The 25,883-nt window shown below is 32.9% G+C and overlaps 1 protein-coding gene across 10 annotated transcripts in view; it reads right to left on the minus strand.

Moving 5' to 3' along the window:
• Positions 1-25,883, minus strand: part of LOC134252901 (transcription factor 4-like) — a 55,262-nt gene that overhangs the window by 6,432 nt on the left and 22,947 nt on the right. For 9 of the 10 annotated variants that reach the window (XM_062735474.1, XM_062735469.1, XM_062735466.1 and 6 more), the window contains exons 9-16: positions 14,490-14,586; positions 12,205-12,464; positions 8,700-8,876; positions 8,305-8,380; positions 7,819-7,901; positions 3,730-3,951; positions 624-672; positions 46-199 (exon numbers count right to left, since the gene is read on the minus strand). In XM_062735474.1, the coding sequence (XP_062591458.1) occupies positions 46-199; positions 624-672; positions 3,730-3,951; positions 7,819-7,901; positions 8,305-8,380; positions 8,700-8,876; positions 12,205-12,464; positions 14,490-14,586 (1,118 nt within the window). The remainder of the gene's footprint in view (positions 1-45; positions 200-623; positions 673-3,729; positions 3,952-7,818; positions 7,902-8,304; positions 8,381-8,699; positions 8,877-12,204; positions 12,465-14,489; positions 14,587-25,883) is intronic. The other variant, XM_062735480.1, reaches the window with a different exon arrangement.

The following is a 25,883-nucleotide window of genomic DNA, read 5'->3' on the forward strand; positions in this document are numbered from 1 at the left end:
CTATATCTACTTCACTTTTATCCTTAGATCCCCTCCTCTACTTACCGTGATCTCTTACTGGGGGGCCCATTGCTGCCCCCTGGTGAGGTCACGTTGCTCTTTGACCCCTCCCCGGAGCTGTCCCCCTTGTTTGAGTCCCCGTCAATCTTGTCCAGTTTCTCCTCCTTCAGAGCCAAGTTATTTTTCTCTGAGGAAGCACCTGCATAAAAAAATGGAGAATGGTTACCTCCCTTTACATGTGAGATGAGCCTCCTTAAGCTTGTGTTTCCAAGCAAATTGTCCAGAGTAAAAGAATCCAGTCCATATAGTTGATATGTATAGCTATTATAAGTAGATATCTAAACTTTTTTTTTCTCCAAAAATCTTGACATAAAATTTAGTCTACAGAAGAAATGGCATCTGGATTTTCAAAGAACCATTTTATGCAAGTTTACCGCTTTCATTAATCCGACATTTTTACTTTTTAATCATTACTTCCTAAACATCCATATATCTTGCAAAAATTAATCCTCTGGCAAGACTTAGATATACTTTTTTAATTAAATATTTTTTAATATGCTTAGTAAATCAACCTGAACTTGTGATAAGCGGAATGCATGTAAATCAAAACACGTAACACTCACCATCTAAATTTTTGGGCTCTGAATTCTCAGACATACTGTGGTGACTCCCCTGAAAAATGAAAACACAGAACTAAATAAACTTGTTTTCCACAAATATACCTCCAACACTACTGATGCCTTTTTTTTTAACAGCATGGTAAATATTAAAATCTAAAAATTCATTTTACAAAAAATTTCATGTTAGGATTTTAAGGAACCTGAACATTTTCAGTGTAAGAATATATCTGACATTTATCTATGAATAACAAATCTGGTCCATTTATTTTAAAAAACACACTTCTTGATGTTATAAATCTTGTTTTCAGATAGTGATTTTTCTGCCATTTGTTTTGTTCTGACAGATGTGAAAAACAGCATAATGCCTGCAAACTCGACATCTGGGAAATCTTTGACATCACGGTTTTTTTTTTATCCTTCCCAAACTCTTCATGCTTCACTTGTTCTCTTGTTTCATTATTTAGAACCAAAAAACTTCCCTCCATCAGAGAAAAAACTTGCCTAACATTTTAAAAATACCACATGTAGCAGAAACACATCTTCACTGATAAGCTCTCCAGCAAATGGAGGTAAGAAAAGTATAGTAGCATGTGTTGTACCTCAAAGTTGATGACATAACCATTTCTTGTTTATCTGTTGAATGCATTCTTAAAACTTGTAATGCAAAGATACACATATTCCACAATATGTATGACATTCTTTCCCAGCAAGAGTAAATTGTTTGGCAGATCTACACAATTCTTTCATACATGGAGGTAAAAAAAACCTCTAACCTTTATAATCTTTCAAAAATTGACAATTGATAAAAAAATTTCTGTTAAATTCTATAAATAAAATTGAACATTTATGCACCTGAATGAATACATGTGCATGTATGCACCTTAAAAAACTAATATTAAATTATCAGATAATTTTTTTTTTAAACAAAACTTACAAATGGCCAAACTCTCTTCAAAGATCCATACATATTGCAGGAAGAAATGCCAAAGAGATTTTCCTTCAACATTATGAATTGAAAATTCTGCAATTCAACTTCTCACTTGTATGCAACACTCTCCCTAAATGGAAACTAGTGCCCAACAAAGTTTGCCAGCAGCCTATATACACCAAACATGCCAACAGTTTTGATGGATCACTAATATTAATTAACATTCAATTCAAATCAGGAGTCAAAAAAACAAGGTCATCAAACTGCAAAAAAACAGTAAAGGTCTATTTCCTCCCAAATACAATTTATAAACATATACCAGCATGCTTTTACATGGCCGCTCATACTAAGTGCGGATACGGGGGTGGTATAATTAAGTAGACTTAATTAACGAGCCATCAATCTAGGATCAAAGAGAGTTATTAGAGTATTTTAATTCTGGCGCCTGACATTTTTCTATGGAATGGAATCAGTTCCAAAGTTAGGGTCTGTATGACATGGACAGTGTGATCTTGGTTTGCCTTGATGACATTTAGTCAGTCACCATTTTTTAATCACTGTTGTCAAATGCAGAGATTCTTAATCTGGATTTAGTTCTAATTAAGTACAGTTAATTATAATTTCTTAAAACATTTTGTTAATTTTTTTCTTGCTGCAGATACAAATGAACAAAGATTCATTTACATATGATGTGCAATAAATTTTAAAGTGTGTCTTTTTCCATTACAAACAGAGAATGTTTAGTCGCCAGCTAGGAATAAAAAATAAGAGTGCACTTAAAAAACCCACTCAGGATTTCCAAATGTGAATGTTATTCAATAAATCTCTTGACATTTAATTTGCATTAAATGATTTTTTTCTGAAATCAGACCAAAACTGCAGGAGGTGTAGCATTTGTTCAGAGAAATTTCTATTTTAAAAAAAAGGCTTTATACATTTCAATGAGTAGGAATAATTTTCATCATCTAAAAAATACACAATGAAATAAAATATTTATAAAAAAGAAAAAATATTTGAATGATTAAGGCAACACCATTTTCAAAGCAATTCAGAGAAATTTCTATTTTTAGAAACCACGGCAACACATCGAAATCAAAAATTGATATTTTGGCTGCCCTTTGTGTATATGCCAAGTTATGAAGCATTTTGAAAGTAGTTATTTCAGTAATAACCATAGAGAATATTTCTTTAATCAGAAAATATAAATTATTAACACAATAATAAAACGAATCTTTCCACCAGATGTACTTTGTTCACTTAAGGAAAGCAAACACCTTAATATTTTCAACCACAGATTCATTTGATCCTATATTTCCATGTTTTATTATGCATTTTCAAACCTCAAAGTCTCATTAAAATACCTCAAACTGTCAAATTCTTTTTTTTTTCAAATAAAACATCTGTAAAAAATACTTTTTCCTGAACTTATAGTATTTTTTATCAATGCAGGAAGGCTTCCTACACTAGAACAGCAAAATGTGACAATTCTAGAATTTTTTTTTCACCACACCAGCAAAACATCAAGAAATTCAAGTCCACACATGCTTAGAAAATTCTTTAAGATCTATGTCGTGGCCCATATTTTATGAAATAACTTATGACTATGACCAAAAGTTAATTATCTTCATAATTAATTTTTTCATGTTGATATTATTGTGATTATAATGCAATAAAAAAAAATCGGTAAACAAAATTTTTTTCAGTATAATCTTACACACTAATACAGTAATGAAAATTTTAGAACTAAATTAAAATTTTAAACTAAGTCGTGAAGTTCTTCTGTAAAATCTGGCATCAGGATCATGAAACAAACTTAGACTTAAGTCAGATTTTCAATTGCCTATAAAATATTTATTAATTAAGGAATCTATTTCTAAATTTGCAGAAAAAAAAACACCTCTGTGAAATAATATTGAATTTTTTTTTATTTTGGACTGCTTGACTTCTACAACATTTTATTATCAAATAGAGATTTTGACTTAAGCTTAAGATGTTTTATGATCCTGGGGCCTGGGCCCCATTAAGAAATTACGGAATGAACTTTGGTAGTAATGAAGATTGTTTATATTTGAATAGATTTTCAGTAAAATTGTCTTTGTTTATTTAACATGATTTTATTTTTTTTGGCCAATAGGTAGCCAATTCTAGACCGGTGCTTACCACCTAAACGGATTTCCTTACCATTTGGTCCACATGACCTGACAATCCAATCCCTGGGTAACTGGACATGCCACTCATGCCATTCGGGTGGTTACCACCAGAGTGCATCATGGACAGGTTTTGGTGGCCCCCACCTGCTGCTGCTGCTGCTGCCGCTGCAGCCAGGCCCGCCATCTGTGGTTCTCCCGCGTGGTGACGTAAAACGTGAATAGCATCATCCAGTCTCTCCTCCATACGACTTTGCTGAAATTAAAAGAATATTATTGTCAGACTAATACAATGCAAAAATTCAAAAAAAAACTTTTTAAAAAAATTGTAGAAAGGTTTTGGAAGAGAAAAAGTCCAACTCCAATAACCTGAATCAAAGGGAGAAAACTCATTTTTTTTTATTTCAAAGGGAGAAAACTCTTCTTTTTTGATTTCAAAGGGAGAAAACTTTTTTTTGATTTCAAAGGGAGAAAACCCATTCTTACATTTCAGAGGGAGAAAACTCATTTTTTTTAAAATCACTACTGTACTATTAAAAGAGAGAAAACTCATTATTTTTGTTTCCGTTTCTTTTTAAATCACATTTGTTCAAAGGGAGAAAACACTGCTTTGGTTTTACATTCTGATCAAAACACAATCTTTTTCTCTGAAGTAGTTTTTTATTCATTAATATGTCCAAGAATTGTAAAATTTAAAAGCAGCAAAAGATTTTAACGTGTAGGTATCTGAGCATTTACAACTGAAAAAAAAAACTATAATTCCTATTCCAGGTGATCACAAAAGATTAATATCATATCTAAGGTATTTACATTTCATACATGTACTTTTGCGAAAAGAACTTTTCCGGGAACAAAAAAGAAATAGGACATGGCCATTTTTAAAATAACCATTCCATTTCACAATATGATTAATGTAATTTTTTTGCAGTGTTATTGTTTAAAGTTCTATTTTCAGAATTTCTTGTGACAATCAGTATTGCTATACTATACAAAAGCACCTGGCAAACTTTTAATTACACACACACAAAAAAAATAAAATCAGCAAATTCCCTCCCATACATAAAATATGATTTATCGTGTCATAGTTCAAGTTATATAGTACAGACTTAAGTAAAATGCTTCTTATTTTGGAATCAGATAAATATAAAAATTTTCCAAGAACCTTATTCCGTTTCCTGAACTCAAAAAGACCTTAGAATTGAGAGATAAATTAAAATTAACATAATGGCCGGCACACAAAGCATGATCTTTTTCCATGGCCACTTTTGGAAATGTATTGCAACATAATTGTCAACCCAGATAACCGATCGAGGAAACTTCTCCACACTGGAATAGCTACATGAGACTTTCTGGGCAGTCTTTTAGCCAATCAATTTACACCATCGAAAATTAGGAAACAGACTGTGTTAAATATAGAAAGACTAGCATATTTAGGCCTAGTGGAATGAATGTATTCAAAACATGCATGGAGTATAACATGCCTTGTTGTAAGAATAAAATTCTGAGAATTTGTTTTGATTCAAAAATCAGACTTTTGGCCAAGGTGAACAATATATCTAAAGAATGTAAAAGTATGTATTAAAATTACATTAATATGTAAATTTCCCCAATTCCTGGAATTTGCTTTGTCTGGGGGACTTCTTTGAAAATTTTCAGAACAATTTGTATTAGGTATTCCATTGTTGATAGACTGATTATACAATGATAAGTCAAAATATCTGTCTAATGAATTCTAATAGGAAAATGATAAAGTGATGAAAAAGCTATTAAAACCATTAGAATCCAGTATTCAGATTAAGATTCCCAATGTAAAAATGATTAATCTGAATTTGATGATATATATGATTATTGATATCATGACTTGTAAAAAATGTGACCCAAAACTGTTGACCTCTAAAGCAAGAATGCTAAAGAATACAAGAGAAATGGCCTAAAATCGAAGTAAATGCCTGGAAAGTTTTGGTTTGGCAGTTTCCATGATAAGTGAACATCTTGAATAATAAATAATAATCTTTCATGGAGAAGTTTGTATATTTAATTTTTTCACATAAACTAAATGGAATAAAAATCAAAGATCACCAAATTTCCCCCATGCACAAAATGAAGACAAAAAATTTTTCCCAAAAATGAAATCAAAAGTAGCAAGCTCTTTTTCAACAAAATGCATGTCAAATGTGTTACAAAGCCTCGGCCTTATGATGATTAGGGGAAAAAAAAGAAAACCGTGAAGCCAGGCCCTACCTCGCTCCCCACATGCTCACGCAGAACGTGAATCGCGTCATCCAGCCTCTCTTCCATTCTGCTGGGCTGTGATTGGTTAATTCAAAAAGTGCCAGTTAGTCACATGCAAAAGTCACCATGACAACATAGAGATTAAAGAGTGATGAGAAATATAAAGAAAAAATGAAGAGAATTGATGAAATCTTTCAGAAGAAAATTTATTATTATTGTCTTTAGTTGAAAATGTTGAAATGAAGCAAATTAATAGACAGATAAATTGTTCGCTCTTTTTGAATATTTATTTTACATTTTGATTTTGTCCAAGAACTACACTTTATGCAAGATTATGAACACTCAGAGATGCCCCCACCCCTTACTCAAACTGAACTCAGCTAATTTGAATAACAATAGTACATGGACGTTTTTTCCCCACTTCAGAACCTTAACGAACTTTATTCCTTCAAAAAGCTCCTGATTTAGTCTGTGTCTCACCCATAAGTCATTTATGTCCTGATCCTGATGCAAGAATATAACTTAATTTCTGCATCCCTTTTGCATACTAAAAGTAACAAGTCTCTAAATTTGTACCTTTATGACAGTCAGATGCTAATTTCACTTCGTCACCTTAATGATTTATAGCTCTTAGTTCTACAGATAGTACTGTATACACTAAATTAACTTTTGTAATTATTTTTAGCATTGTCTTACTTTTTCGTGACCCCAAACTAAACAAAAACATTCTTTGTCAACAAGACACCAATTTTTTTTTTTCATTTTTAAGGTTGAAGAAATTTTAAAAACAATTTTTTTATCCTTAAAAGAATAGCATTTTTTTTATTTCAACTTAAATGAAAGAAAATAAAATTTCCCATTATTGACAACTAATGTCTCCTAATCTAGACTTCAAGATAAGTGCTGGAGAACAGCAAGTCACTTTTGGCTCTGGTTCAAGTCAACACCCCCCCCCCCCCCAATTTGTTGAAAATAATTTTAAAGTGTATAAAAAAAATGCATTGAAGAAAGGCAATTGTTAAGAAAAACTTCCCATTTTTTTCAACCCAAGCACAGTAACAAAGACAGAGACAAGTGTTGAGTGTTAATGATAATGTGCAATGTTTAAGTGATAGGAAGTGATTGAAAGAGAAGCAAAGTACTGTAAATCACAAAATTTTTTGTCACAACTTGCTTTAACACAAAAATCATGTGTTATGTAATAGCAAGGCACAATTTTTCCCAACTTTGGTTATCATTATCTTCTAATAATAGAAATACAAAGGAAAATACTTTTTTGCAAGCAGATGTCTTTTATAATTGTAGGCAAAAAATACTTCTCATGAATAAAAAAGTGATTTACAGTACTAAGTTTATTGTCTTGTACTCTTCTGAGCTAAGCCTTCAATGACAATACTATTGGGTTCATCTGGTGTTTGGGCAGTGGGACATATTGTTTAAACATTAAGGACCCCCACACCTTTAACTCCCATCCCAACAACACCACTCCTCCCTCTCTAACCCCCACTCAAATTTCAAATTTTGATTGCATGCCAAGACTTACAATGGTATGTTATTGACTGTAAGAATGACTTATTAAGTTTCTAAAATAAAATGATTTCAATGTTGCTAAGATGAAAATATTTACAACAGACACATGAATGATAGATGGGTTAAACACATGAGAAGGGGCAAATATGGACAAGTATTTTTCTTTTTTAAAAAAAATTGTTCAAGCTGTGAAAGGAATTGAATGAACGTCTGTACCTGTCCAGAAAAAAAACTTAACATTGTAAACTGGTGTTAAAAAAACCTAGAGATACAACAAAATATATGAACATATATACACATGCAACTGGTATCTGTAAAGAGGAAGTAACATGCCCTGACCTGGTGCATTCTGGGAACTTACCAGAGAATGGAGGGGGTTCCCCCCTTCAAAGTGGGGCGAGGTAGAAGATTGTGTAGTAGGCCTCTGCCACTGGCTTGATGATCCTACAATACAGGAATAAATTAAAATATAAAAAAAAAATCAATGAAATTACTTTTTTGGAGGGGGGGTCTTGTTTGTGGTATGACAAGACCCATAATGTCCTCCACAAAATATAAAATATTTTTCCTAAAAAATTTGACCCCTGGAAAAAACATGATATTTTAGCATTTTTTAAAGAAAATACATGATATTTTAGCATTTTTTTAAAAGTAAGAACTTTTTTAAAATCACATTGCATTTTACAACTATTCAGTCAAGTTTTCCATCAAGTCTTTTTTTCAAACATGTTTTCAAATAAGTGTAATTTTTTGTGCAGATAAGGTTCATACGATGATGTAAAACTTGATCCACTTTTTTCCCCCCTGAATCACACTGATCCAGTGGGTGTGGATCTAAAGAGCTCACCTGGGGGTGGAGATGAAACAGGTGTGGAGGGATTTGAACCATAGCTACTATTTGTATGATCTGTTGGCGAATATATCTGAAAAAACAAAATTCAACACATTACATCATCATCAACAAAACACAATATCCAAATAGCAAGCAGATAAAGTTTTTAACTCTTCTTCCAAAATAAAGAGAACCTCTTTAAATTTTCTAATTTTTTCTCACAATGATGGTTAAAATGAATAGGTCCTGATGTTGAATATTTTTCCTCTTAATAATTGATAATTGCAAACTTTTGAAGAAAATATCATCTTGTAGATTGGGGGGAAATCTCGTTTAAAACAAGAGCACAATGTTTTTTTTATCCAGGAGCCCTGTCTTTGTAATTCCCCGTTTTGGGACCTCGTACTTACAGATGCGAGAGCTTTGTTGATGGCGTCCCCTGTCTGGGACCCCTGGGCGCCGCCGCCGTTGACGGTTGGTGAGGGTGAGGAGTATGTGGTGGTCGGGATGGTGGTGCCTGGCCGGAATGTTGACATGGGTGGTAGACCCAGGTTATCCTGCTGTGAGGGGGGAACGGTGGGGTAACCCTGAAAGATGACATAAAATCTATAAATAGCTGTGAGGGGGGAACAGTGGGGTAATCCTGAAACAGGACATAAAATTCATGAATAGTTGTAAGGGGTACTTTGGGGTTTACCCTGAAAAAGGGATAATATTTGAATAGCTGTGAGGGATAACAGTGGGTTGATCCTATGAAGGTGCCCTTGAAAAAGAATCTTTAAATACGTAGCTGTTGGGAGAGGCTATAAAACTTTAGGAATACTTTTAAAATCGTTTATTATAAAACTCAATTCTCAAGCTAGAAAATTCTTGAAATTATGATAAGCCTGTCCTAAAATTAAGATTTTACCTCATAACATTCTTTTTATAATTTTTTTTTCAGCCACAAAGATTTCAATTTTTTTTCTGGTGGCCACTAGATCAGTGAACTGGGAATTTGCCAGAGAAAATAAACACAAAGATTTTTCTGCCTGGAGAGTCACATCCAGAATTTAATGTTACCATAGGAACTGTTTTCATTTAACTACCAGCTTTATTTTGCTTCCAATAAAGCAGTCTTGCACAAATTCCTAGATTTAAAGGAATTTCTCAAGAGCATCATATTGATCTAAAATTTATTTTCGATGAATCAGTCTGAAACAATTATTGCTAAAAAAAAAATTTGGAAGTTAGAATTTTTTTTATTTAGAACTTTTTTTAAAATCATATGCAAAAAATAAATAAAGGAAGTCATAAGCCATCTGGTTTCGGGGGCTTGGGATAAAAAATTGTAAATAGCGAGTAACCATGGCAACAGGATGCTACATGTCAATGGAAATGAACGACCCATTCAAAGCAAGCCCCTGTCAAATTCACTCAAGCGGAAAACCAGAAATCCCTGACAAGACTACGAATCTCCCAATTAAATTTATTTTTGTAGACCCAGATCACATTTATCATATCCCAATTAAATTTTTTTTTATAGTAACATTATTTGCGTCATGCAATCTACTTCAAGCCTGAATACCATAAACTGATAACAGATTTAAGTCAATTTTAATTAATTTTGAGTATCTTGATTTTTATCTAATTGTGTTTTTTGTGTTTCGGAAATTGCAGATTAATGTCATATTTCAAATGAAAAAAATGCATTTTTTTGGTTATCAGAATGATTTCCAAAGAAATATTAACTGAAGTCTTTTCTAGCTTTATGGTCTTGAGGCCTGCAGCTCTGAAATTGAAAGTCAATACAAGTAGTGCATTTAAAATCTCATATTCACATTTCTACCTATTTCTATTAATTTGCAATCAAAGCATGTTTCTGCATTTTAATCTTTATTCTCTGAAATATTTTTACTTGAAACATCTATAATTATATACAAAATTAATGTATAAATTCCAACCTTGATAAATAAAGGAAAAATTATTAAAAATTCCAGTACCTGTTTGAATACTAAATAAGACTGTCTATAGCTTTGCATAAAATTCTTGGTAAATTTTTATCAAGAACTCCAAAAAAAGAAAATCTCAAAATAAATATATAGGTCAAAATTAACAAATTATTTGACAAAAGTTTGGTAAAGCAATGCATAGCAATGATTTGTCCAAAACTGCCAATATTCTATGTACGCAATTCTGTTTTTCTAGGTCGGAATACTTTTCAAGGTCTTATATATAACTAAGATATATCTTCAATATTCTCATAAAAGTAGCACTTTTGGATCCGGAAATCCTCCTTCATCTATCATAACAGTCTTAGAACACACAGAATGAGAGAACCCCTATTGGATGTTTTGCTTTGACAGATCATCATTAAAAATTCAGCTTCAAACAGAATTATATGAACTGCCATAAACAAATGTAATTTAGTGCAAAGCATAAAAAAATCCATTAATTACTATGACATGGTAAAAGAAAAATAATGCTTAATTATCAAAATCAAGATATCTTAATCAAGTTAAGTTCCAATGAACTACTTAATTTGACTTCATGTAAACCACAGAGATGGTTGTTTCCTTGAAAGTATTTAAAGTTGGAATCAGCACTAACAGGCAAAAAATAGAGTCTTATTTCATCTGCTTTTTTTTTCCCTTGCCCCCCTCCCCGTTTAACATTTTGTTTTTGACTTATTGCTCTATGTAACAAGTCTGGCATAAGATAGAAAAAGAAAACTGTTGATCGATAATGAAACCGGCAGCAGAATTTGAAATTCCACATGATGGCATAATTATAATCATAAATTTCTATAGCTTATCTTATTTTTAATTGAAATATTTCTCAGTGCCTTAAAAAAATGTTGTTGTCAAGTTGTTGTTTTTTTTTTTTCATAAGGCTATCTTATGTAATTCCAACAATTCAAAAGCCTTAGAAAGCTCTCCTAATAAATATAAATTACATCAATTAAAATATTCAATTTTTTTTGCATTAGTTCCACAAAACTGACTTTCAATCAATAAAAAATTGTTAATTAAAGTTGTAATGTAAAAAAAAAAAACAAAACAGTTAATTAAACTGTGAAAATGTTATTTCAAATCAGGTTAAGTATGTTTTTATTCTTTTATCTTATGTACGTTTGAATCCCAGCAATTCAAAAGCTTCAGAGAGATCTCAAAATATGTAGTTCATTAAAATATTAATTTTTTTTTTAATTAGTTATATATAAAACTGACTTTCTATCACTAAACCACTGTTAATTAAAGTTACTAAAAAGTTAATTAAACTGTGCAAAAAAAAAATGTTATTGTAAAACAAGTTAAGAAAAGAATTTCCTTCATATAATTTTTTAACTTTTGTACTACAGATATAATTCTGAGAAAATGAAATAAGAATGTTGATTTAGCTGCAGAAACAAAAAGCAAGAAAATATATTTATAGCATGAAAACAATTGTTTTTCCCATCTAAATGTCTATTAATGAATACTGTCTCTGATTTTATTTTTACTTCATAAAAGGCAGTAAAAAGAGGGAACTATACAAACTATACCCTAAAACTCAGAAAGCTAAAGTTAAATTAAATATTCCTTGAATAAAGAACCTAAAATCAAGCTATATCTTAAACTAGACATAAAAACTATGTCTAGGAAAAGATGCCCCCATAAAGCGTACGACACTTGATCTAAACTTAAGTTACACTAAATTCCATATATTTTCTATTAACACTGTATTGTGTCAAAATTTCTTTGAAAAGCTGTTAACTGCAACATTGCTAGCCTAAGGAAATCAAAATTTTTTGAAAACCTTTAAGTTTTAATTGCACACTGCATACAAACCTCAAAAATCAAAACCTCTGAGATAATTAGCTGTTATACATGTGACTATATATGCATACAGTGAGATAGTGACCGAGTACACATTGCTACGCACTGCTGTACCAACCTGTTGAGGGGGGTGCCTGGAGGGGGCGGAGGAAGACGGACTGTTCCCCAACCACTGGGCCACCATCACCCCGGGGGAGTGGCGCACCTCTGGCCCCCCGGGGCCAGCGGGGGAGGACCTTACCATGTCGTGGGAGTGATGCATGTTGGGATATGCTTGAGAGTGATGACTGTTGCCTGGCAACATTGAGGGATATGTGGAAGAGGGAGGAAGTCCGTTGGTGGCTGACCATGGGTCAGGGGTGTTGTGACCAGGCCCATCTGTAGAAGAAAGAAAGAAAAATATTAAATTTTGGAATTTTTAGCCAAAGTGTTGGCATCAAAAATTCATTAAATAAAGAAAAACATATTGTATACAGGGAAATTTTTTGCCCCCGTTTTATTTTCGCTCTATCCTCCTTTGGGCTTATTTAAGATGGGACAAATTCTAAGAATACGGTATAATTTCTGAAACAAAACTATGACTGCGTGAATTTAAAACCGGGCAAAATTGTTTTCAAGTGTGAAAGGGCAAAAATTACAAATGGCGCAAAAAAAAAAGGTATACAGTACTTTGAAAAAATAGAAATTTTAGCAAAAGATTCAATTTTTGGCTTTTTTAACCAAAGTGTTAGCATAAAAAAACATAAAAAACATTAAACATAGAAAAACATACTTTATAGGTAGAAATTTTAGCAAGTATTCAATTTATGGCATTTTTGAACCAAGAGGTTGAGTTCACTAAAATTGAGCATCACTAACAAATCATTCCTTATTGGACTTGGGAGTTTTCTTGGGAGTATATTTTAACTTTGATATCTTAAAAACCTAGATATCGCAAAAGTTTTTTTTTAAGTCCCAGATAACAATGATTGACTGTATAGCTAGTACAGACATATTGACAACAAAATTTTTATTAATTTAATTTTAATTAAACTCTCTCCCGAAATATCAAAATGATTTACTTCAACACAAATTAATATCTGCGTTGCTGCACTGACTTAATTCCTACATATAAATAGCCTTATAATTAAAAAAAATCAATACTGAGTGTAATGTATTCCTGAAAAATTTTTTCCATGAAAAAAATTATGAAAATTTATAATCGTATACAATGCACTTTTGTTGTTTTTTAACACCTACGTAGAAGTTTGAAACAATAAAATTACAAGAAACTTATTAATAAATAACCCATTAAATTCATAAATCAAACCTAAATTCCACTGTATGTGATAACAAAGCAACAAGATTGCATTCAAATTTTGCATACCCTCCCATTATAATTCAAATTGCAGTCTGCATTTTTGGCACTACATCAAAAGGTATCAAGTAATGCAATTATGTCACTGAATTTAACGAGAACAGAATATGAAAATTAAATATTTATTGACGTCTCAATTCTTGATCTGAATTTGCACTGATAAAATATTGGTGCAGATCAGTTGACTCGTAGGTAAAAGACACGCAAAACAGCTCAATAAGGGATTTGTGCATTTAAAAAAAAACATTACTCAAAAAAGAATTTGTATTTGAATATTATATCATGACATAGTAAAATAGGCATTTATTTATCTTTGGAGAACATTTGGTTGGTATGTTTATTTGTCTGCTTGTTTTTTGGAGGGGGTAATATAACACTTATTTACCTGGCATGTAGTAAGAGTCCTTGCAAAACAATAAATTGGGTGATTTTTGTTGATCTGTCTGTGTGTTTGTGTGTCTGTTTGTTTGGGGAGGGGGTAATATAATATAGCACAAAAATTTGGGGGATTAAATTTGTTTATTTGTATTACAAGTCCGAAAATTTAAATGATTACATATTGAATAGGATTACATTCAAAACAACGAAATTAAATGCCAACGAAACTATTTTTTATGACAAATCAACGAAATTTTATACCCACGAAAATATGTGCTTTTACAGTAACATTTATTTACCTGGCATGTAGTAAGAGTCCTTTGAGAACATTGGGTTGGGTTGGGTGATATGTGTATGTCTGTCTGACTGTTTCTATGGGTTGGGGTAGGGTCGGGGGTTAATATAACATTTATTTACCTCGCATGTAGTAAGAGTCCTTCGAGAACATTGCGTTGGGTATGTCTCTCTGTCTGACTGTTTCTGTGGGTTGGGGTAGGGTCGGGGGTTAATATATCATTTATTTTCCTGGCATGTAGTAAGAGTCCTTGGAGAACATTGCGTTGGGTGATGTGTGTGTTTGTCTGTCTGTCTGTTTGTGTGTGTGTGGGTGTTGGTGGGGGGTGTTGGCCTGGGCTCAGGTGGGAGGGGTTAATATGACATTTATTTACCTGGCATGTAATAAGAGTCCTTGGAGAACATTGGGTTGGGTGACGTGTGGTATCGATTACCAGATTCACTGTACTCCTCGGGACTAGAGGGGTACATCTGTAATGGAACAAAAATATAACAGATCAACTCTAACACAAAATACACAAGTATAGTAGACACAATGAAATATATTTTTATTTTAATTTTTTTAAAGTGTAGTGAGCATTCTTTTAAACAAAAGTGATGTCTGTAGGAAATCACATTGATAAATAAACACAGTGTGATAACATTATGGTTTCCCTAAATCTTGTATTTGTCAATGAACTGCTTGCCTTATCAGCTCATCAAACCCTCTAAACATCCATCATCCTCAAAGACCCTGTAATGTTTTATCTAGGGTTTGGTCAGGATAACCGAAGCCTACCTATATTTTTACCCTGGCAGGGAACTAAAACAGATCAGCACTTATCAAATACACATGTAAACGTCAGATCTCATTCAGCGACCTTGAAAAAAAGTTATTATTTTGGGAGCCGGAGTTTTTCCCATCATGAAATTTTGAAGTCTTATCTACAAGGGTTTATTGCAGTTCGTTAACATTGGCCTCAGCTATTCATGAGAATTTTTTTTTTTTAAGAAGACAATGATCATAGTAATTGTAGAATATATAAACCAAAAGAACCAGGCACAGCTTGATACCTAGTCAAATGCCAATCAATAGTCATAAATGGAAATATAGATTTTTTAGTATGATTTGTGCAATATGATTTTAAACAAGATTTATGCAGGAGAAAACGGTGGCATCAAGGACAAAGACAAATTGTATGCACTTAATTCCTTTATTTCCAGAAAAATCTTTACTTCAGGCCACTAAAGATTTTATACACACACCCAATCCTGTTTTTGAAAAAAAAATATTTTGGTATTTTCAAAAATCTCCTACAAACTGTTTTCAATAAATAAAATATACGTTCAACATCGTACAGCTAGACAAACAACAAATTCATAAAAACCCCGAAACACTTAAAGGTGTAAAAACACCTGGCATCTCCTAATTAACTTGATTATGAAAACTACCAAAAAATCAACAGCAAGCTTTCCCGAGAAAATCCAAACCACATGTGATCTTCCAAGATTTTCACCTTCTGTGCTAAGCAGCAAAGCCCCGATTCTTTGAAGTTTTCAAATTGGATCAAAATTTGAGCAAGTGTATAATAAACTCCAGGCCTAGGGGAGGCTGAGATAGGCTTTGAGCTGCTGGCACTGGTTAATGCTGAGCATTTGTATCAACAGAAATAGACAAGTTTTTAGTAGCGAATTCACACCTATTTCAGTCGGATTATTACAGGACGTTAATTGGATTCATGTGGAAGGGAAAGCTAGAACTTGAAATCCAATAGGGAAAAAGATTTAATAACCACAAAAAGGATAGAAAGCCTTAAAGCCACAAAGTTGATGGCATAAAATGATTAAAACTTAATAATTTTTTATTTTGTTGAGGAAACAAAATACTAATGAAGGTTTATAATAAAATTGGATGACATTTTAAAAATTCTTAGAGAAACTTTTTATTATTAAAAATGTTTTGTTCCCGCCTTTCGCGAAAGTGGAGGGACATACATTAAATCAAATATTATATATATCATACATCATATTGAAGAGGAAAAAAAAAAATACATATATTACAGGTAAACCAAGAGAGTTGACAAGTCAACCTTAACTTCCAAACAACAAAATAAATATCAACAAAATGAACCATAATTGAAGATATAGACCCTTCTGATCTTCAACACCGAAATTGCGGACAAAACAGTATTCAAAGTCAATCACCAAATTACGCAAATTCTGGTAAAATGTAAGTTATTACCTATTCACTCAAATTTTGTGCACCAGAGAAATGAAAGCTTGATTGTCCTCAAACATTTTACTTGCACAACCATAACTAGCCCTTTCAGGATAACTACGGTACTATTCTTCTTTTGCAGGCCAAATTAAAAACGTTAGGCAAAGTGCTTGTTGACAGATAATTAATTGCCGTTTATTAAACAACTGCTTTTACGCCATATTTCAAAAAAATATATCATTTTGCCATGCAAATGAGTACAGTACCGCAGTTATCGTGAAAGGATCTTTTCCAAACATTTCCAACTTATTACATCAATGGAGTGTGTGTGTATTTGTACTTACCGGCACCCCCGCCACTTTAGTAGGGAGGTACATCCCCAGGGGTGGGGGTAGATAGGGGTATGTACAATACATCCGCCGATAAAAGTCCCTCCTCGAATCCAGGTTGAATGTTTGTGCCAGCTTCACACTAACCAGAAATTTTAAAATTCTAACGTCACAAGTTATCCTGTTAACTCAACCATAAAAGGGCTGTATTATTGCCCCTTTTAATCAAAGTACTGAGAGTACTCAAATTTTTCCTTTGTTGGATTACGTCCTTTAATTTACTGTTACAGTATGAATCTCAATTTTTTTCACCCTTAATTATATCATGATTTCTTTATGCACACTCTATGTTTCAGGTTTCGTAAAATTAAAATCCTTGTAAATCAAACAAACAAGCTCCAGGTATATATATATCTTTAGGTGAGACAAGGTGCATGACGAGAAACTGTGATATTAATTAATTTTCCTTTTTTCCACATTGGCTGCTTATAAATGGCGGAAATGAAGTTAAAAAATCACGAGATACCCTGTCAAGCTACGGTATTTTGATTAATTATTACGTCTTCCATTTGCCCCTATTCCAAAGCAAGATGTTACGACAACTTTCCGTTGAAATCAGCCTTTGTTTCAAAGTCAGCTTCATATATTTTTCACTCCTTGATGCGCACGAAAAAGTTTAATTTAATACAAGTCCAAATACAGAAGTAAAATCCTCAGAAAAATAAATTAATTCCAATGAAAAGAATTTTTTTTTTTTTTGGTAATGCCAGTATGACTGCATAGAATGAATAGCCTTATCTCGTCCTTCCTGCACACACAACCGTTTTTCCATCCATAAAATTCCAAACCCGAAGAAAAACAAAACGTACAAGTTGATGCATATACAAAAAAAAAAATCAAACTGTCAATAACATCCAATGAAATCAAACTTTGATTAAGATTCCCATAGACACTGTGTGTTACAAGGTGTGAGAGAGAAAACTCTAGTGTATGGGAAGGAAAACCGCGGATGGTTTAGCGGTATGGGCCCAGGAACTAGCTATTTCAACAAGGCTGGTGTGTTTTAACATCTGCCGCTGATTAGAGACATTGAAAATTCTCAACAGTTTTCTGGAGAAAAACAGTTAGAGAAGTGGAAGGGTTTGTACACATGGTCTATACCTATATATATATTGACCTGCTATATTTATGTAGACCTTTACATATCCACCTGTTTTGTATGCATGTCTACCTGTTAAATGTTTATATCTACCTGTTCACATCAAAACATCCTGTTTTCAATTAACTAATCTTTGATACACTCTTAGAAATAATTCAGAGTTTTTAATACAAATACAATAAATGTCAAAATGATCAATTTCAAAATATCAGCATAATTAAAAGCTACGTTTAACAGTCAATATAAAATGTTATGTTAACCTTTAGCAGAAATCCTGATTTAAAGTAATCTTCTGGTATGCAAATAATTTTTGTACAAAAATATCCATTTCAAAAATAAACACACACACACATGGAAATGCTTTTTTTGTCAACCGTCAAAAGTGCTCAACAAATTTCTTCAAAATGGCAAAATTTATCTCAATTTTTTTTTCCTGGTACATTGTGCATATTGTTTATGGTAAATTTAGCTATAATTTTTTTTTCAAGAAGCAAACATGAAAAAACTTTTTTTTCATACAGCCCTCAAATCCTATTCAGAAAGAAAAAAAGACCACATTTATCAAAAAACACATTTTTTTCATTGGTTCAATATCACTTCAACATAAATCTCGCTTAGCCTGCAAATCATTAAGTAGTATATATCGCCCCCTGTGGGGGGGCAGGAAAAGATAATATCGCACTTCTCCGGGACTTGGCACCTTGAGAAGATTCATCAGCTGCAGTTGAATTACCCAACCACCGGGAAACCTAACAGCTTGTCTATGTATTCTTACACCTTCCATATTTATAAACCCTGATTTATAACTAGATAAGTTACATCATGTTTATCTTAATGGGTGTGAGGGGTTTCTTCTTGCCGGGCAAATTTTTAACAAAGTATTTCCGTTACAAAGAATGTGTATTATCGATGTCTTTGGTATTAAGCTTTTTTTTTTCTTGGTAGATGCGTTTTTTTTTTGTTTTTTGTTTTTTGTTTTTTTTGTGCTAGATATAAGCACTTCCAACTTATTATAAACTTGGCACGAAGCGCAGGTCATTGTAACTTGATCACAGATAGGGGAAAGCATTGGGTGAATTTTTACTTGAAAGAAATGTTCTCGCCTTCGCACTTAGAACTCGGGAGAAAAACATTCGATATGTGAGGAAATGCAAACAAAAGAGAGAAGTGTCTTACCTTGTTAGAGGGTGTGAAAAGACAAACAATTAGATGTCTGAAAGAAGAACAAGATGAGAGACAAGAGAGAGATTCCTAACTAAAACTGCCAACCAATAAACTATCTAGAACTGATTCTAATTCATCTCTGTAGTTACAAACTACAGTCAAACCTCATTATTTTTAATGGACCCCTATAAAAAGTATCAAGAGACACGAAATATCCTGGCAAAAAAAAACAAAACAAAACAAAACAAAGAAATCATGGAAGGGGTTCACAACATATTTGTGGTATTTGAGATATCAGGGTTCAAGATATCAACTGTCATAAGTAAACAGATTTCAAATAATACACCAATTAATACCTGAATTACAGGCCAATCAGACACTGACCTCAATTTGAAAGACCAATCAAAACTAACCTCAGTAAGTTAAAAGACCAATCAAAACTAACCTTAGTTAGTTAAAAGACCCAATCAGAAACAGACCTTAGTTAACAGGCCAATCAGAAAACCTTAAAAGTCCAACAGACAATGACCCAAATTAAAGAAACCAATCAAAAACCGACCTCAGTTAATGCACCAATCACAAACTGACCTAAGCTAATACATCTGCCAAATCAAAAACTGACCACAGCTAATACATCAGAAAATGACCTCAGATAATACAGCAATCGAAAACCAACTGACCCATTTCTAATTAATCTCAATTAACTACTTAATCACAGCTAAGTCAGAGAAAATGATGCCAGCTTAAAGACTGAAGCTGTGTGGTCCGTTATCCTGTTACACAAACTTTTTAATTAAGACCTGGAGCACCATGTGGTGTGGCTCCCCCTCAATGAAATACCTATGTCTGGGAACCATCACAAGACAGCCTGAAACTTTCACTTCCTCTGGGAGAAAAAGTTTTTTTTTTTTTTTTTTTTTTTTTTTTTTTTGTAATGCATTTGTAATGGTTCCTGAGAGATTTCCTCAGGTTTCACACTACACAGTCGTTAAAATTAACTTTACACTCTCAGGGCTTTAAAGTTTTAGTGTTTCTCTCTGTAATAAATGCCTACTGGTATTAGCCAGTCTTCTTAGTTAATGCTCTGGTAGAAACTGGGGAACTTGTTAATTACCCCAATGTATTATAGATATAAACTTTACTGATGTACAACATCCTTTACTGTGAATACGCCTTTCAGTTTTCAAAGTTTGTTCTATTAGACTGTAATTGCCTATGCAGCATTTTAATCTCAAGAATCTTAATGAATTTTTGCAAGACTAGAATGTCTATTTAACAAAAATTTGGAAATTATTAGTTTATTAGGCCACACCAATTTGTAAAATAGTTCTTCGGATTTTCAAAAATAAAAAGAGAGGCGAGCGAGCGAAAATATTTTACAAATATTAATTTTTTTTATTTCATTTTTGAAAATTATGAGACGAGCGAATATATTAATATTAGTGCCAAAAATTTCTAAGTTCTTCTATAGTACACATGGGAGTGCAATTGAGGAAAAAATCAAGTACTTTCCCACAGGCTAGTGGCAGCTTTTGAGTTAATAGCCCCTAGTAAAAAGTTACAAACCCAAACAGAGGGGCAAAAATTAAAATAAATACTAATCTGGAGAAGAAATTAATTGCTGAAAAAGTCAGGGTACTGGGGTCATTCTTTTTAATATTAAAGTTAAAAGTTCTCACTATCAATATTAATCATGTATAAATTATTATGATAAAAAAATTAAATTAATTTAAATGAATTATCTTCCCTTTTTCTTGATCATTGCACTAGCTAAATTTGAATAAAATCAAATTCATTTTGTTTTCATCATAAATCATTAAATACACTTGAAATATATTTTATGTGAGTCACAAAACACTTATCTTTCAGTTCATTGGATAATCGTAAATAATTTAATGAGATATCTGCATGTATTTACCATAAATGGAGGAATAGAGGAAATTCGGGTTAGGAAAAAACGATCGTTTTTGGAAGTAATTAAGTCAGATAGAAGTACAAAACAGATAAGATTATGGAGATCCATTGACAATAGGAGCATGTTGTCTGGAAAATTTTAACTGGTTGGGAATTTTATAACAAATACAAGTGAAAATACCGATTGTTCTTTTTTGTTGCATTGCTTGTGTAGTTATGTTTTTTACTAGCCCGACGGGCTACCTCCTTGCAGAAAACAACTAGCCCGATCCCCAAAAATGGTAGCCCCGGTTGTTTGGATATGCTAACTGCTCACCCCTGGTATATACAAACAATTACTAGAGCATCTTGCAAAACTTTACAGACTCTGCTACAAAGTAAAAACACACACTAAGTCCCGCGCTTCTGTCATACAAATTTCCAAGTCTTTTATACGTTTTGTGTAAAAAGTCGAGAAAAAAATTTGTATTCGGATATTTTTGGACGCGCGCGCGAAATTTATTTTTTTAATATTATAATTTGGATTTGTTAAAAATTGAAGCGGCGAATCCGACGAACTATATTAGAAATTGGTATGGCCTTATTTGCAATTTCATACTGAAAAACAAGATTCAATGATTAGGTGTAAAACATGAATCAAACTGTAGACCTGATATGCTGACTGTGGGCTGTAGCCTACTTTAACATTATCACCCTTTTTTCTAAGCTAAAACAATGACAAAGATGAATGGGTCTTCCAGATGAGACTTTAGGTCCCATTTCATGAGGATCCCATACTATTCAAGCCCTAAGTCCTGCATAGAGCAAAATTTGTGGCATACATCTATCTCTATATAAAATAATCCTGAAGGGTACAAAACAATCGATCTACCAATCAATGAAGTTAATACTCACCATACCCCCAGGCCTGAGGGGTCGGGGGTAGAAGAACATGGGGAAGGTGGGGGGATAATTTCCGCTGGACATGGTTACATTTACAATCTCTTCATCAAACACATTCCCCGACAGCTTCAGTCATTGAAACCCATGAAAAACACATTTTTTTCTTCAAAATCCAATAAAGAATACATATCAAGATAAATGTAATTTTTTCTATTGCTGCAATTGGTTTGGCCTCGATTTTCCCCCTTGATTAGAACCAGATGTGTTTCGTAAGGCCACGGTATAAAAAACAAAAATTTTATATTTATATCGGCAACACGGAAGTGAAGAATTTTCACCTGTTTCTGTCAAACTTAATCACAGACTCCCTTTCAAGCTTTCATTTGAATCAGATGTTCAATGTAAATCAGTAAGAAGATGAGTGTTCCTTGCCAAAAATAACAGAGAAACAGATTTCCCGGCAAAAAAAAAAGAACCTGGCCCACAGTAGAACAGATGACTCTCTCTCTTCTCTCTTAATTCCAACACCTTGCTCCTTGCCAATACACAGAGTCTGCTGCTGAAGTTGTGTGCTTGGGAGTGTTATGTGTGTGTATGTGTCCCACTTTTTCTATCTCCACTGACTAGCGAAGCTACGCTCACAAACTCACAGAAAAGCGCACAAACAGCTAAAAACATCAAACTCAAATTTCAAATCAATTTTTTTCCTCTTTCAAAACTACAGAAAATTTCTGTTTAAAATAAAGTAATTCTTAAGTATAAGAAAGGTGTAAACTTTTCAAAAATACAGGGGAGGATCAGGATAATCCACTAATCCTACACCCCCTCCTCTTCAGAATGGACTGGCCCAGCTTCAGTAACAGGATATGACCCTCGCCCTGATGGAGGTATACTGCACCTTCTGATGAGTTCCAGATGTTCCCTGCGTAAACTGACAAAAACATCATATCTTTTCCTGTAGATTCCTGATTTTTTTTCTCCCTCTATTTTATTTTTGAAAACGGCACTTGAGATTTTTTTTCCTCCGTCTATGCCATCCTCCTTGCTTCTTCTATTATCTCCTTCTCGTTATCAATGAGATAAATTTCTTATCAATATTTTTTTACGCATTGCATCCAAACCAACAAATTATTAATATACTTGACAAATTAATACTTGGAAGATAAAAACATCTCATATTAAGATTTTTCTTCACAAATTCTTTTTTCCCTTATCATTTTTCAGTTGTGAAAAAAAAATTCACAGCCCCCACTTCTCCATTCATAAACACTCTCACACTAATATTGTACACCTGTTTAGTGTGGTGATGTAAGAGTTACTGTTCCTGGATCAGCCGCCAGACAACAGACCAGATGGGGCTACAGACAACAGCTGCATAAGATGGCTGTGTCTCATCAAATGCTCCTACTGCACAGATGAACTTCATCAAATCATTACAACTTGTATAGTTATCTACTCCGATCTGTACAAATATGCTCCCTAATAATAAAAACTTCCCTTAACAATAAAACAAATAATCATCATCTACAATTCACCATTAATTCACCTTATAGTATAGTAATGAACAAATGCAAAAAAACTTTTCTTAACAATAAAACAAAATCAGCATCTACAATGCCCCGTTAATTTACCTTATAGTATAGTAATCTACTTGAATCTGTACAAATGTGCTCCCTTATAAAAAAAATTCCCCAAACAATTCAACAAATAATTATCATCTATATTTTCCCATTAATTAACCTCCATTCCTTGGCAAAACCACTTACAAAAAACTTCAAAGCCCCTCAAAAAAAAACCCTTCAACAAAAATAATTTGGATTGACATTTATAACCATTTTCATCTTTTATTTCACCCTCCGAGTTGTCTAAATCAAAGTTGGAATGAAGCATAAATCACTTATACTTTCATGTTTTTTATTTTATTTGAAAGAAGAATGAACACACACAACTTCAAGACATAATTTTTTAAATACCCAAGCACAGACGTCTTTTGAGGGAAAAGCATGCTAGCAATGCAGCTACCGTTGCTCAGACATAACAAAACCCCCCAACACGCAGCAGCCCTCGTTTAACTGCGTGACATAACACCCTCTAGACCTCCCCCAGGTGTGAGCGCGCTCCGTAAAAGTCCGTTACCTGCCAGGTATATACAGGTACAAATCCAGGTAACATACACACACGACCTTAATCCCCCCTCTTCTCCGATTCCAAAAACTTTAATCCTATACATTACAGCTTCAGAAAGCATGTCTTTTTACTACAAAGGGAATACCTATGCTATATTTCAGGCCATTTTAGATCTCTTTACAACACACAATTCTCTTTAACACACACGATGGTGTATTCATTTCAGCTGTTTCTTCTGAAATTGAATCTTTAATAGACTTTTTATCTCCTTTGATCTTAATACTCAATGTTACTACAGCATAACATGCTTTTTAAAATATATATGCTATATATCATGACCTAGAAAATTTAACTATGTTGGTTTCAAATTTCAATGACAAGGGGGTATTTAGTGTAAAACTTTTAAGTACCCCAAAAATTAAAATAGCATGGTCTCTCTCCATTCCCAACTTAAGATTTATCTATCCATTTACATCATTTTTGTTTTTCAATTACATATTTGACCTCAACATCTTTCCTGTCCATTCTTTCAATGTTCAATACATAAATGCATTCTTTTTTTTTTTTATAACTCTCTAGTGTTAGGAGGTAAATATATTCTCAACCCTCTCAAAAATAACTCCAAAAGCCAGAGTGACATTGGCCTAACGCTTTTGAACATCATACAAAAAAACCCTCCCCAAACATCTTGAACCCATCACTCGGCCCAAAAAACGTCAGAGGCAGTCGTCCCGATCTTCTCCCAGTGTCGTTTTTATCCCCCTTGTTTGTATGCGGACTTCCTGTGTATAAAACCTCGGCTCTTGATTTACCGCAAGGTAAATACACGAGACTTGTGAAACCCACGTCAGCCAGATTTCCTACATCTGGTAGCTATTAGCAGCCGAGCATGGAGTTTTTGCACTTTTTATCTCGGCTTCTGCCAACTTTTTTTTTTCTCTTTCTCTTCTTTTTCTCTCTCACTCTCCACATCTGTGAGAGCCAGCTTCCTTCTTGACCTCATTATTTTGCTGGCGAAACTTTTTTTTTTGTTTAATCCATTTTTTTTTCTTTTTATTGCAATTATTACTTCTACAGGAAAGGCTTACTTAAAGATATTCAATAAATATCAGAAAGTTTACATAAGTCTGAACACTTTTTTTAGACTAATTAAAAAGTCATCAAGTTAGCACTTCAAATCCCACCTGTTCAAGTTTACTTATCTATATATATATTTTCGACCATGCCGTAAAACCAGGTGTGTTTACCTTAACATCAAAGAACCTAACAACCTCCTAATCATCACGGTAATCACCATTGTGCACTTATCCTGCATAAAAAAAACCTCATAATTACCTCATTAACAATGAAAAAACCTTAAGGAACTTGGACATTTACAGCACAAAAGAGCTAAATCATTTGTCAGTGCAAACTTTTCATTTAACATTTTATATTTTTATGAGTCTATTTTTAAAAATTCTTAATTTGGTAATCAGCAGATTCATTTCTTTTATATTTTAATTTCTCCAAATTACATTTAGAGAAAAAAAATATAAATACAAAAGTTCAAATTTTTATAGTTGAATTTTTTTCTTCAATCAATCAAGTTTTTTTTTCCTTGCTTGCAATCAACCATTACATTTGATCATTTCTTCTACAATTTTAATTTTTTTTCAAATATCTTTAAAGAAAAAAATTTAACAAAGCTGAGATCAAATTTTTTTATGTTTAAATTCCTGTTCCAATCAATCAGTCTCTTTCCCCTCTTTCTTGTGATCAAACATTATGCATAATTCGTCTGTCTGAAACAAATTATTACGAGTCTGTTAACTTTGCCCCTGATTCACAAACCATTCGTCACACGACCACAAAAAACCTATTACAACTGCTGGAATGAGATGACTAACTCATTATCAACAATTCTTAATGCCACCAAACTTATCAAAACAATACATCTTTAACAGAAAAAAACTTATATGTTAATTACATAGTTCCTTAGCTTTGATTAGACTCCTAC

The sequence above is a fragment of the Saccostrea cucullata genome, unplaced genomic scaffold (assembly GCF_032062105.1).
Source record: "Saccostrea cucullata isolate Sc308-1 unplaced genomic scaffold, CSIRO_AGI_Scuc_v1 ctg516, whole genome shotgun sequence".
NCBI classification, from domain to species: Eukaryota; Metazoa; Mollusca; class Bivalvia; order Ostreida; family Ostreidae; genus Saccostrea; species Saccostrea cuccullata.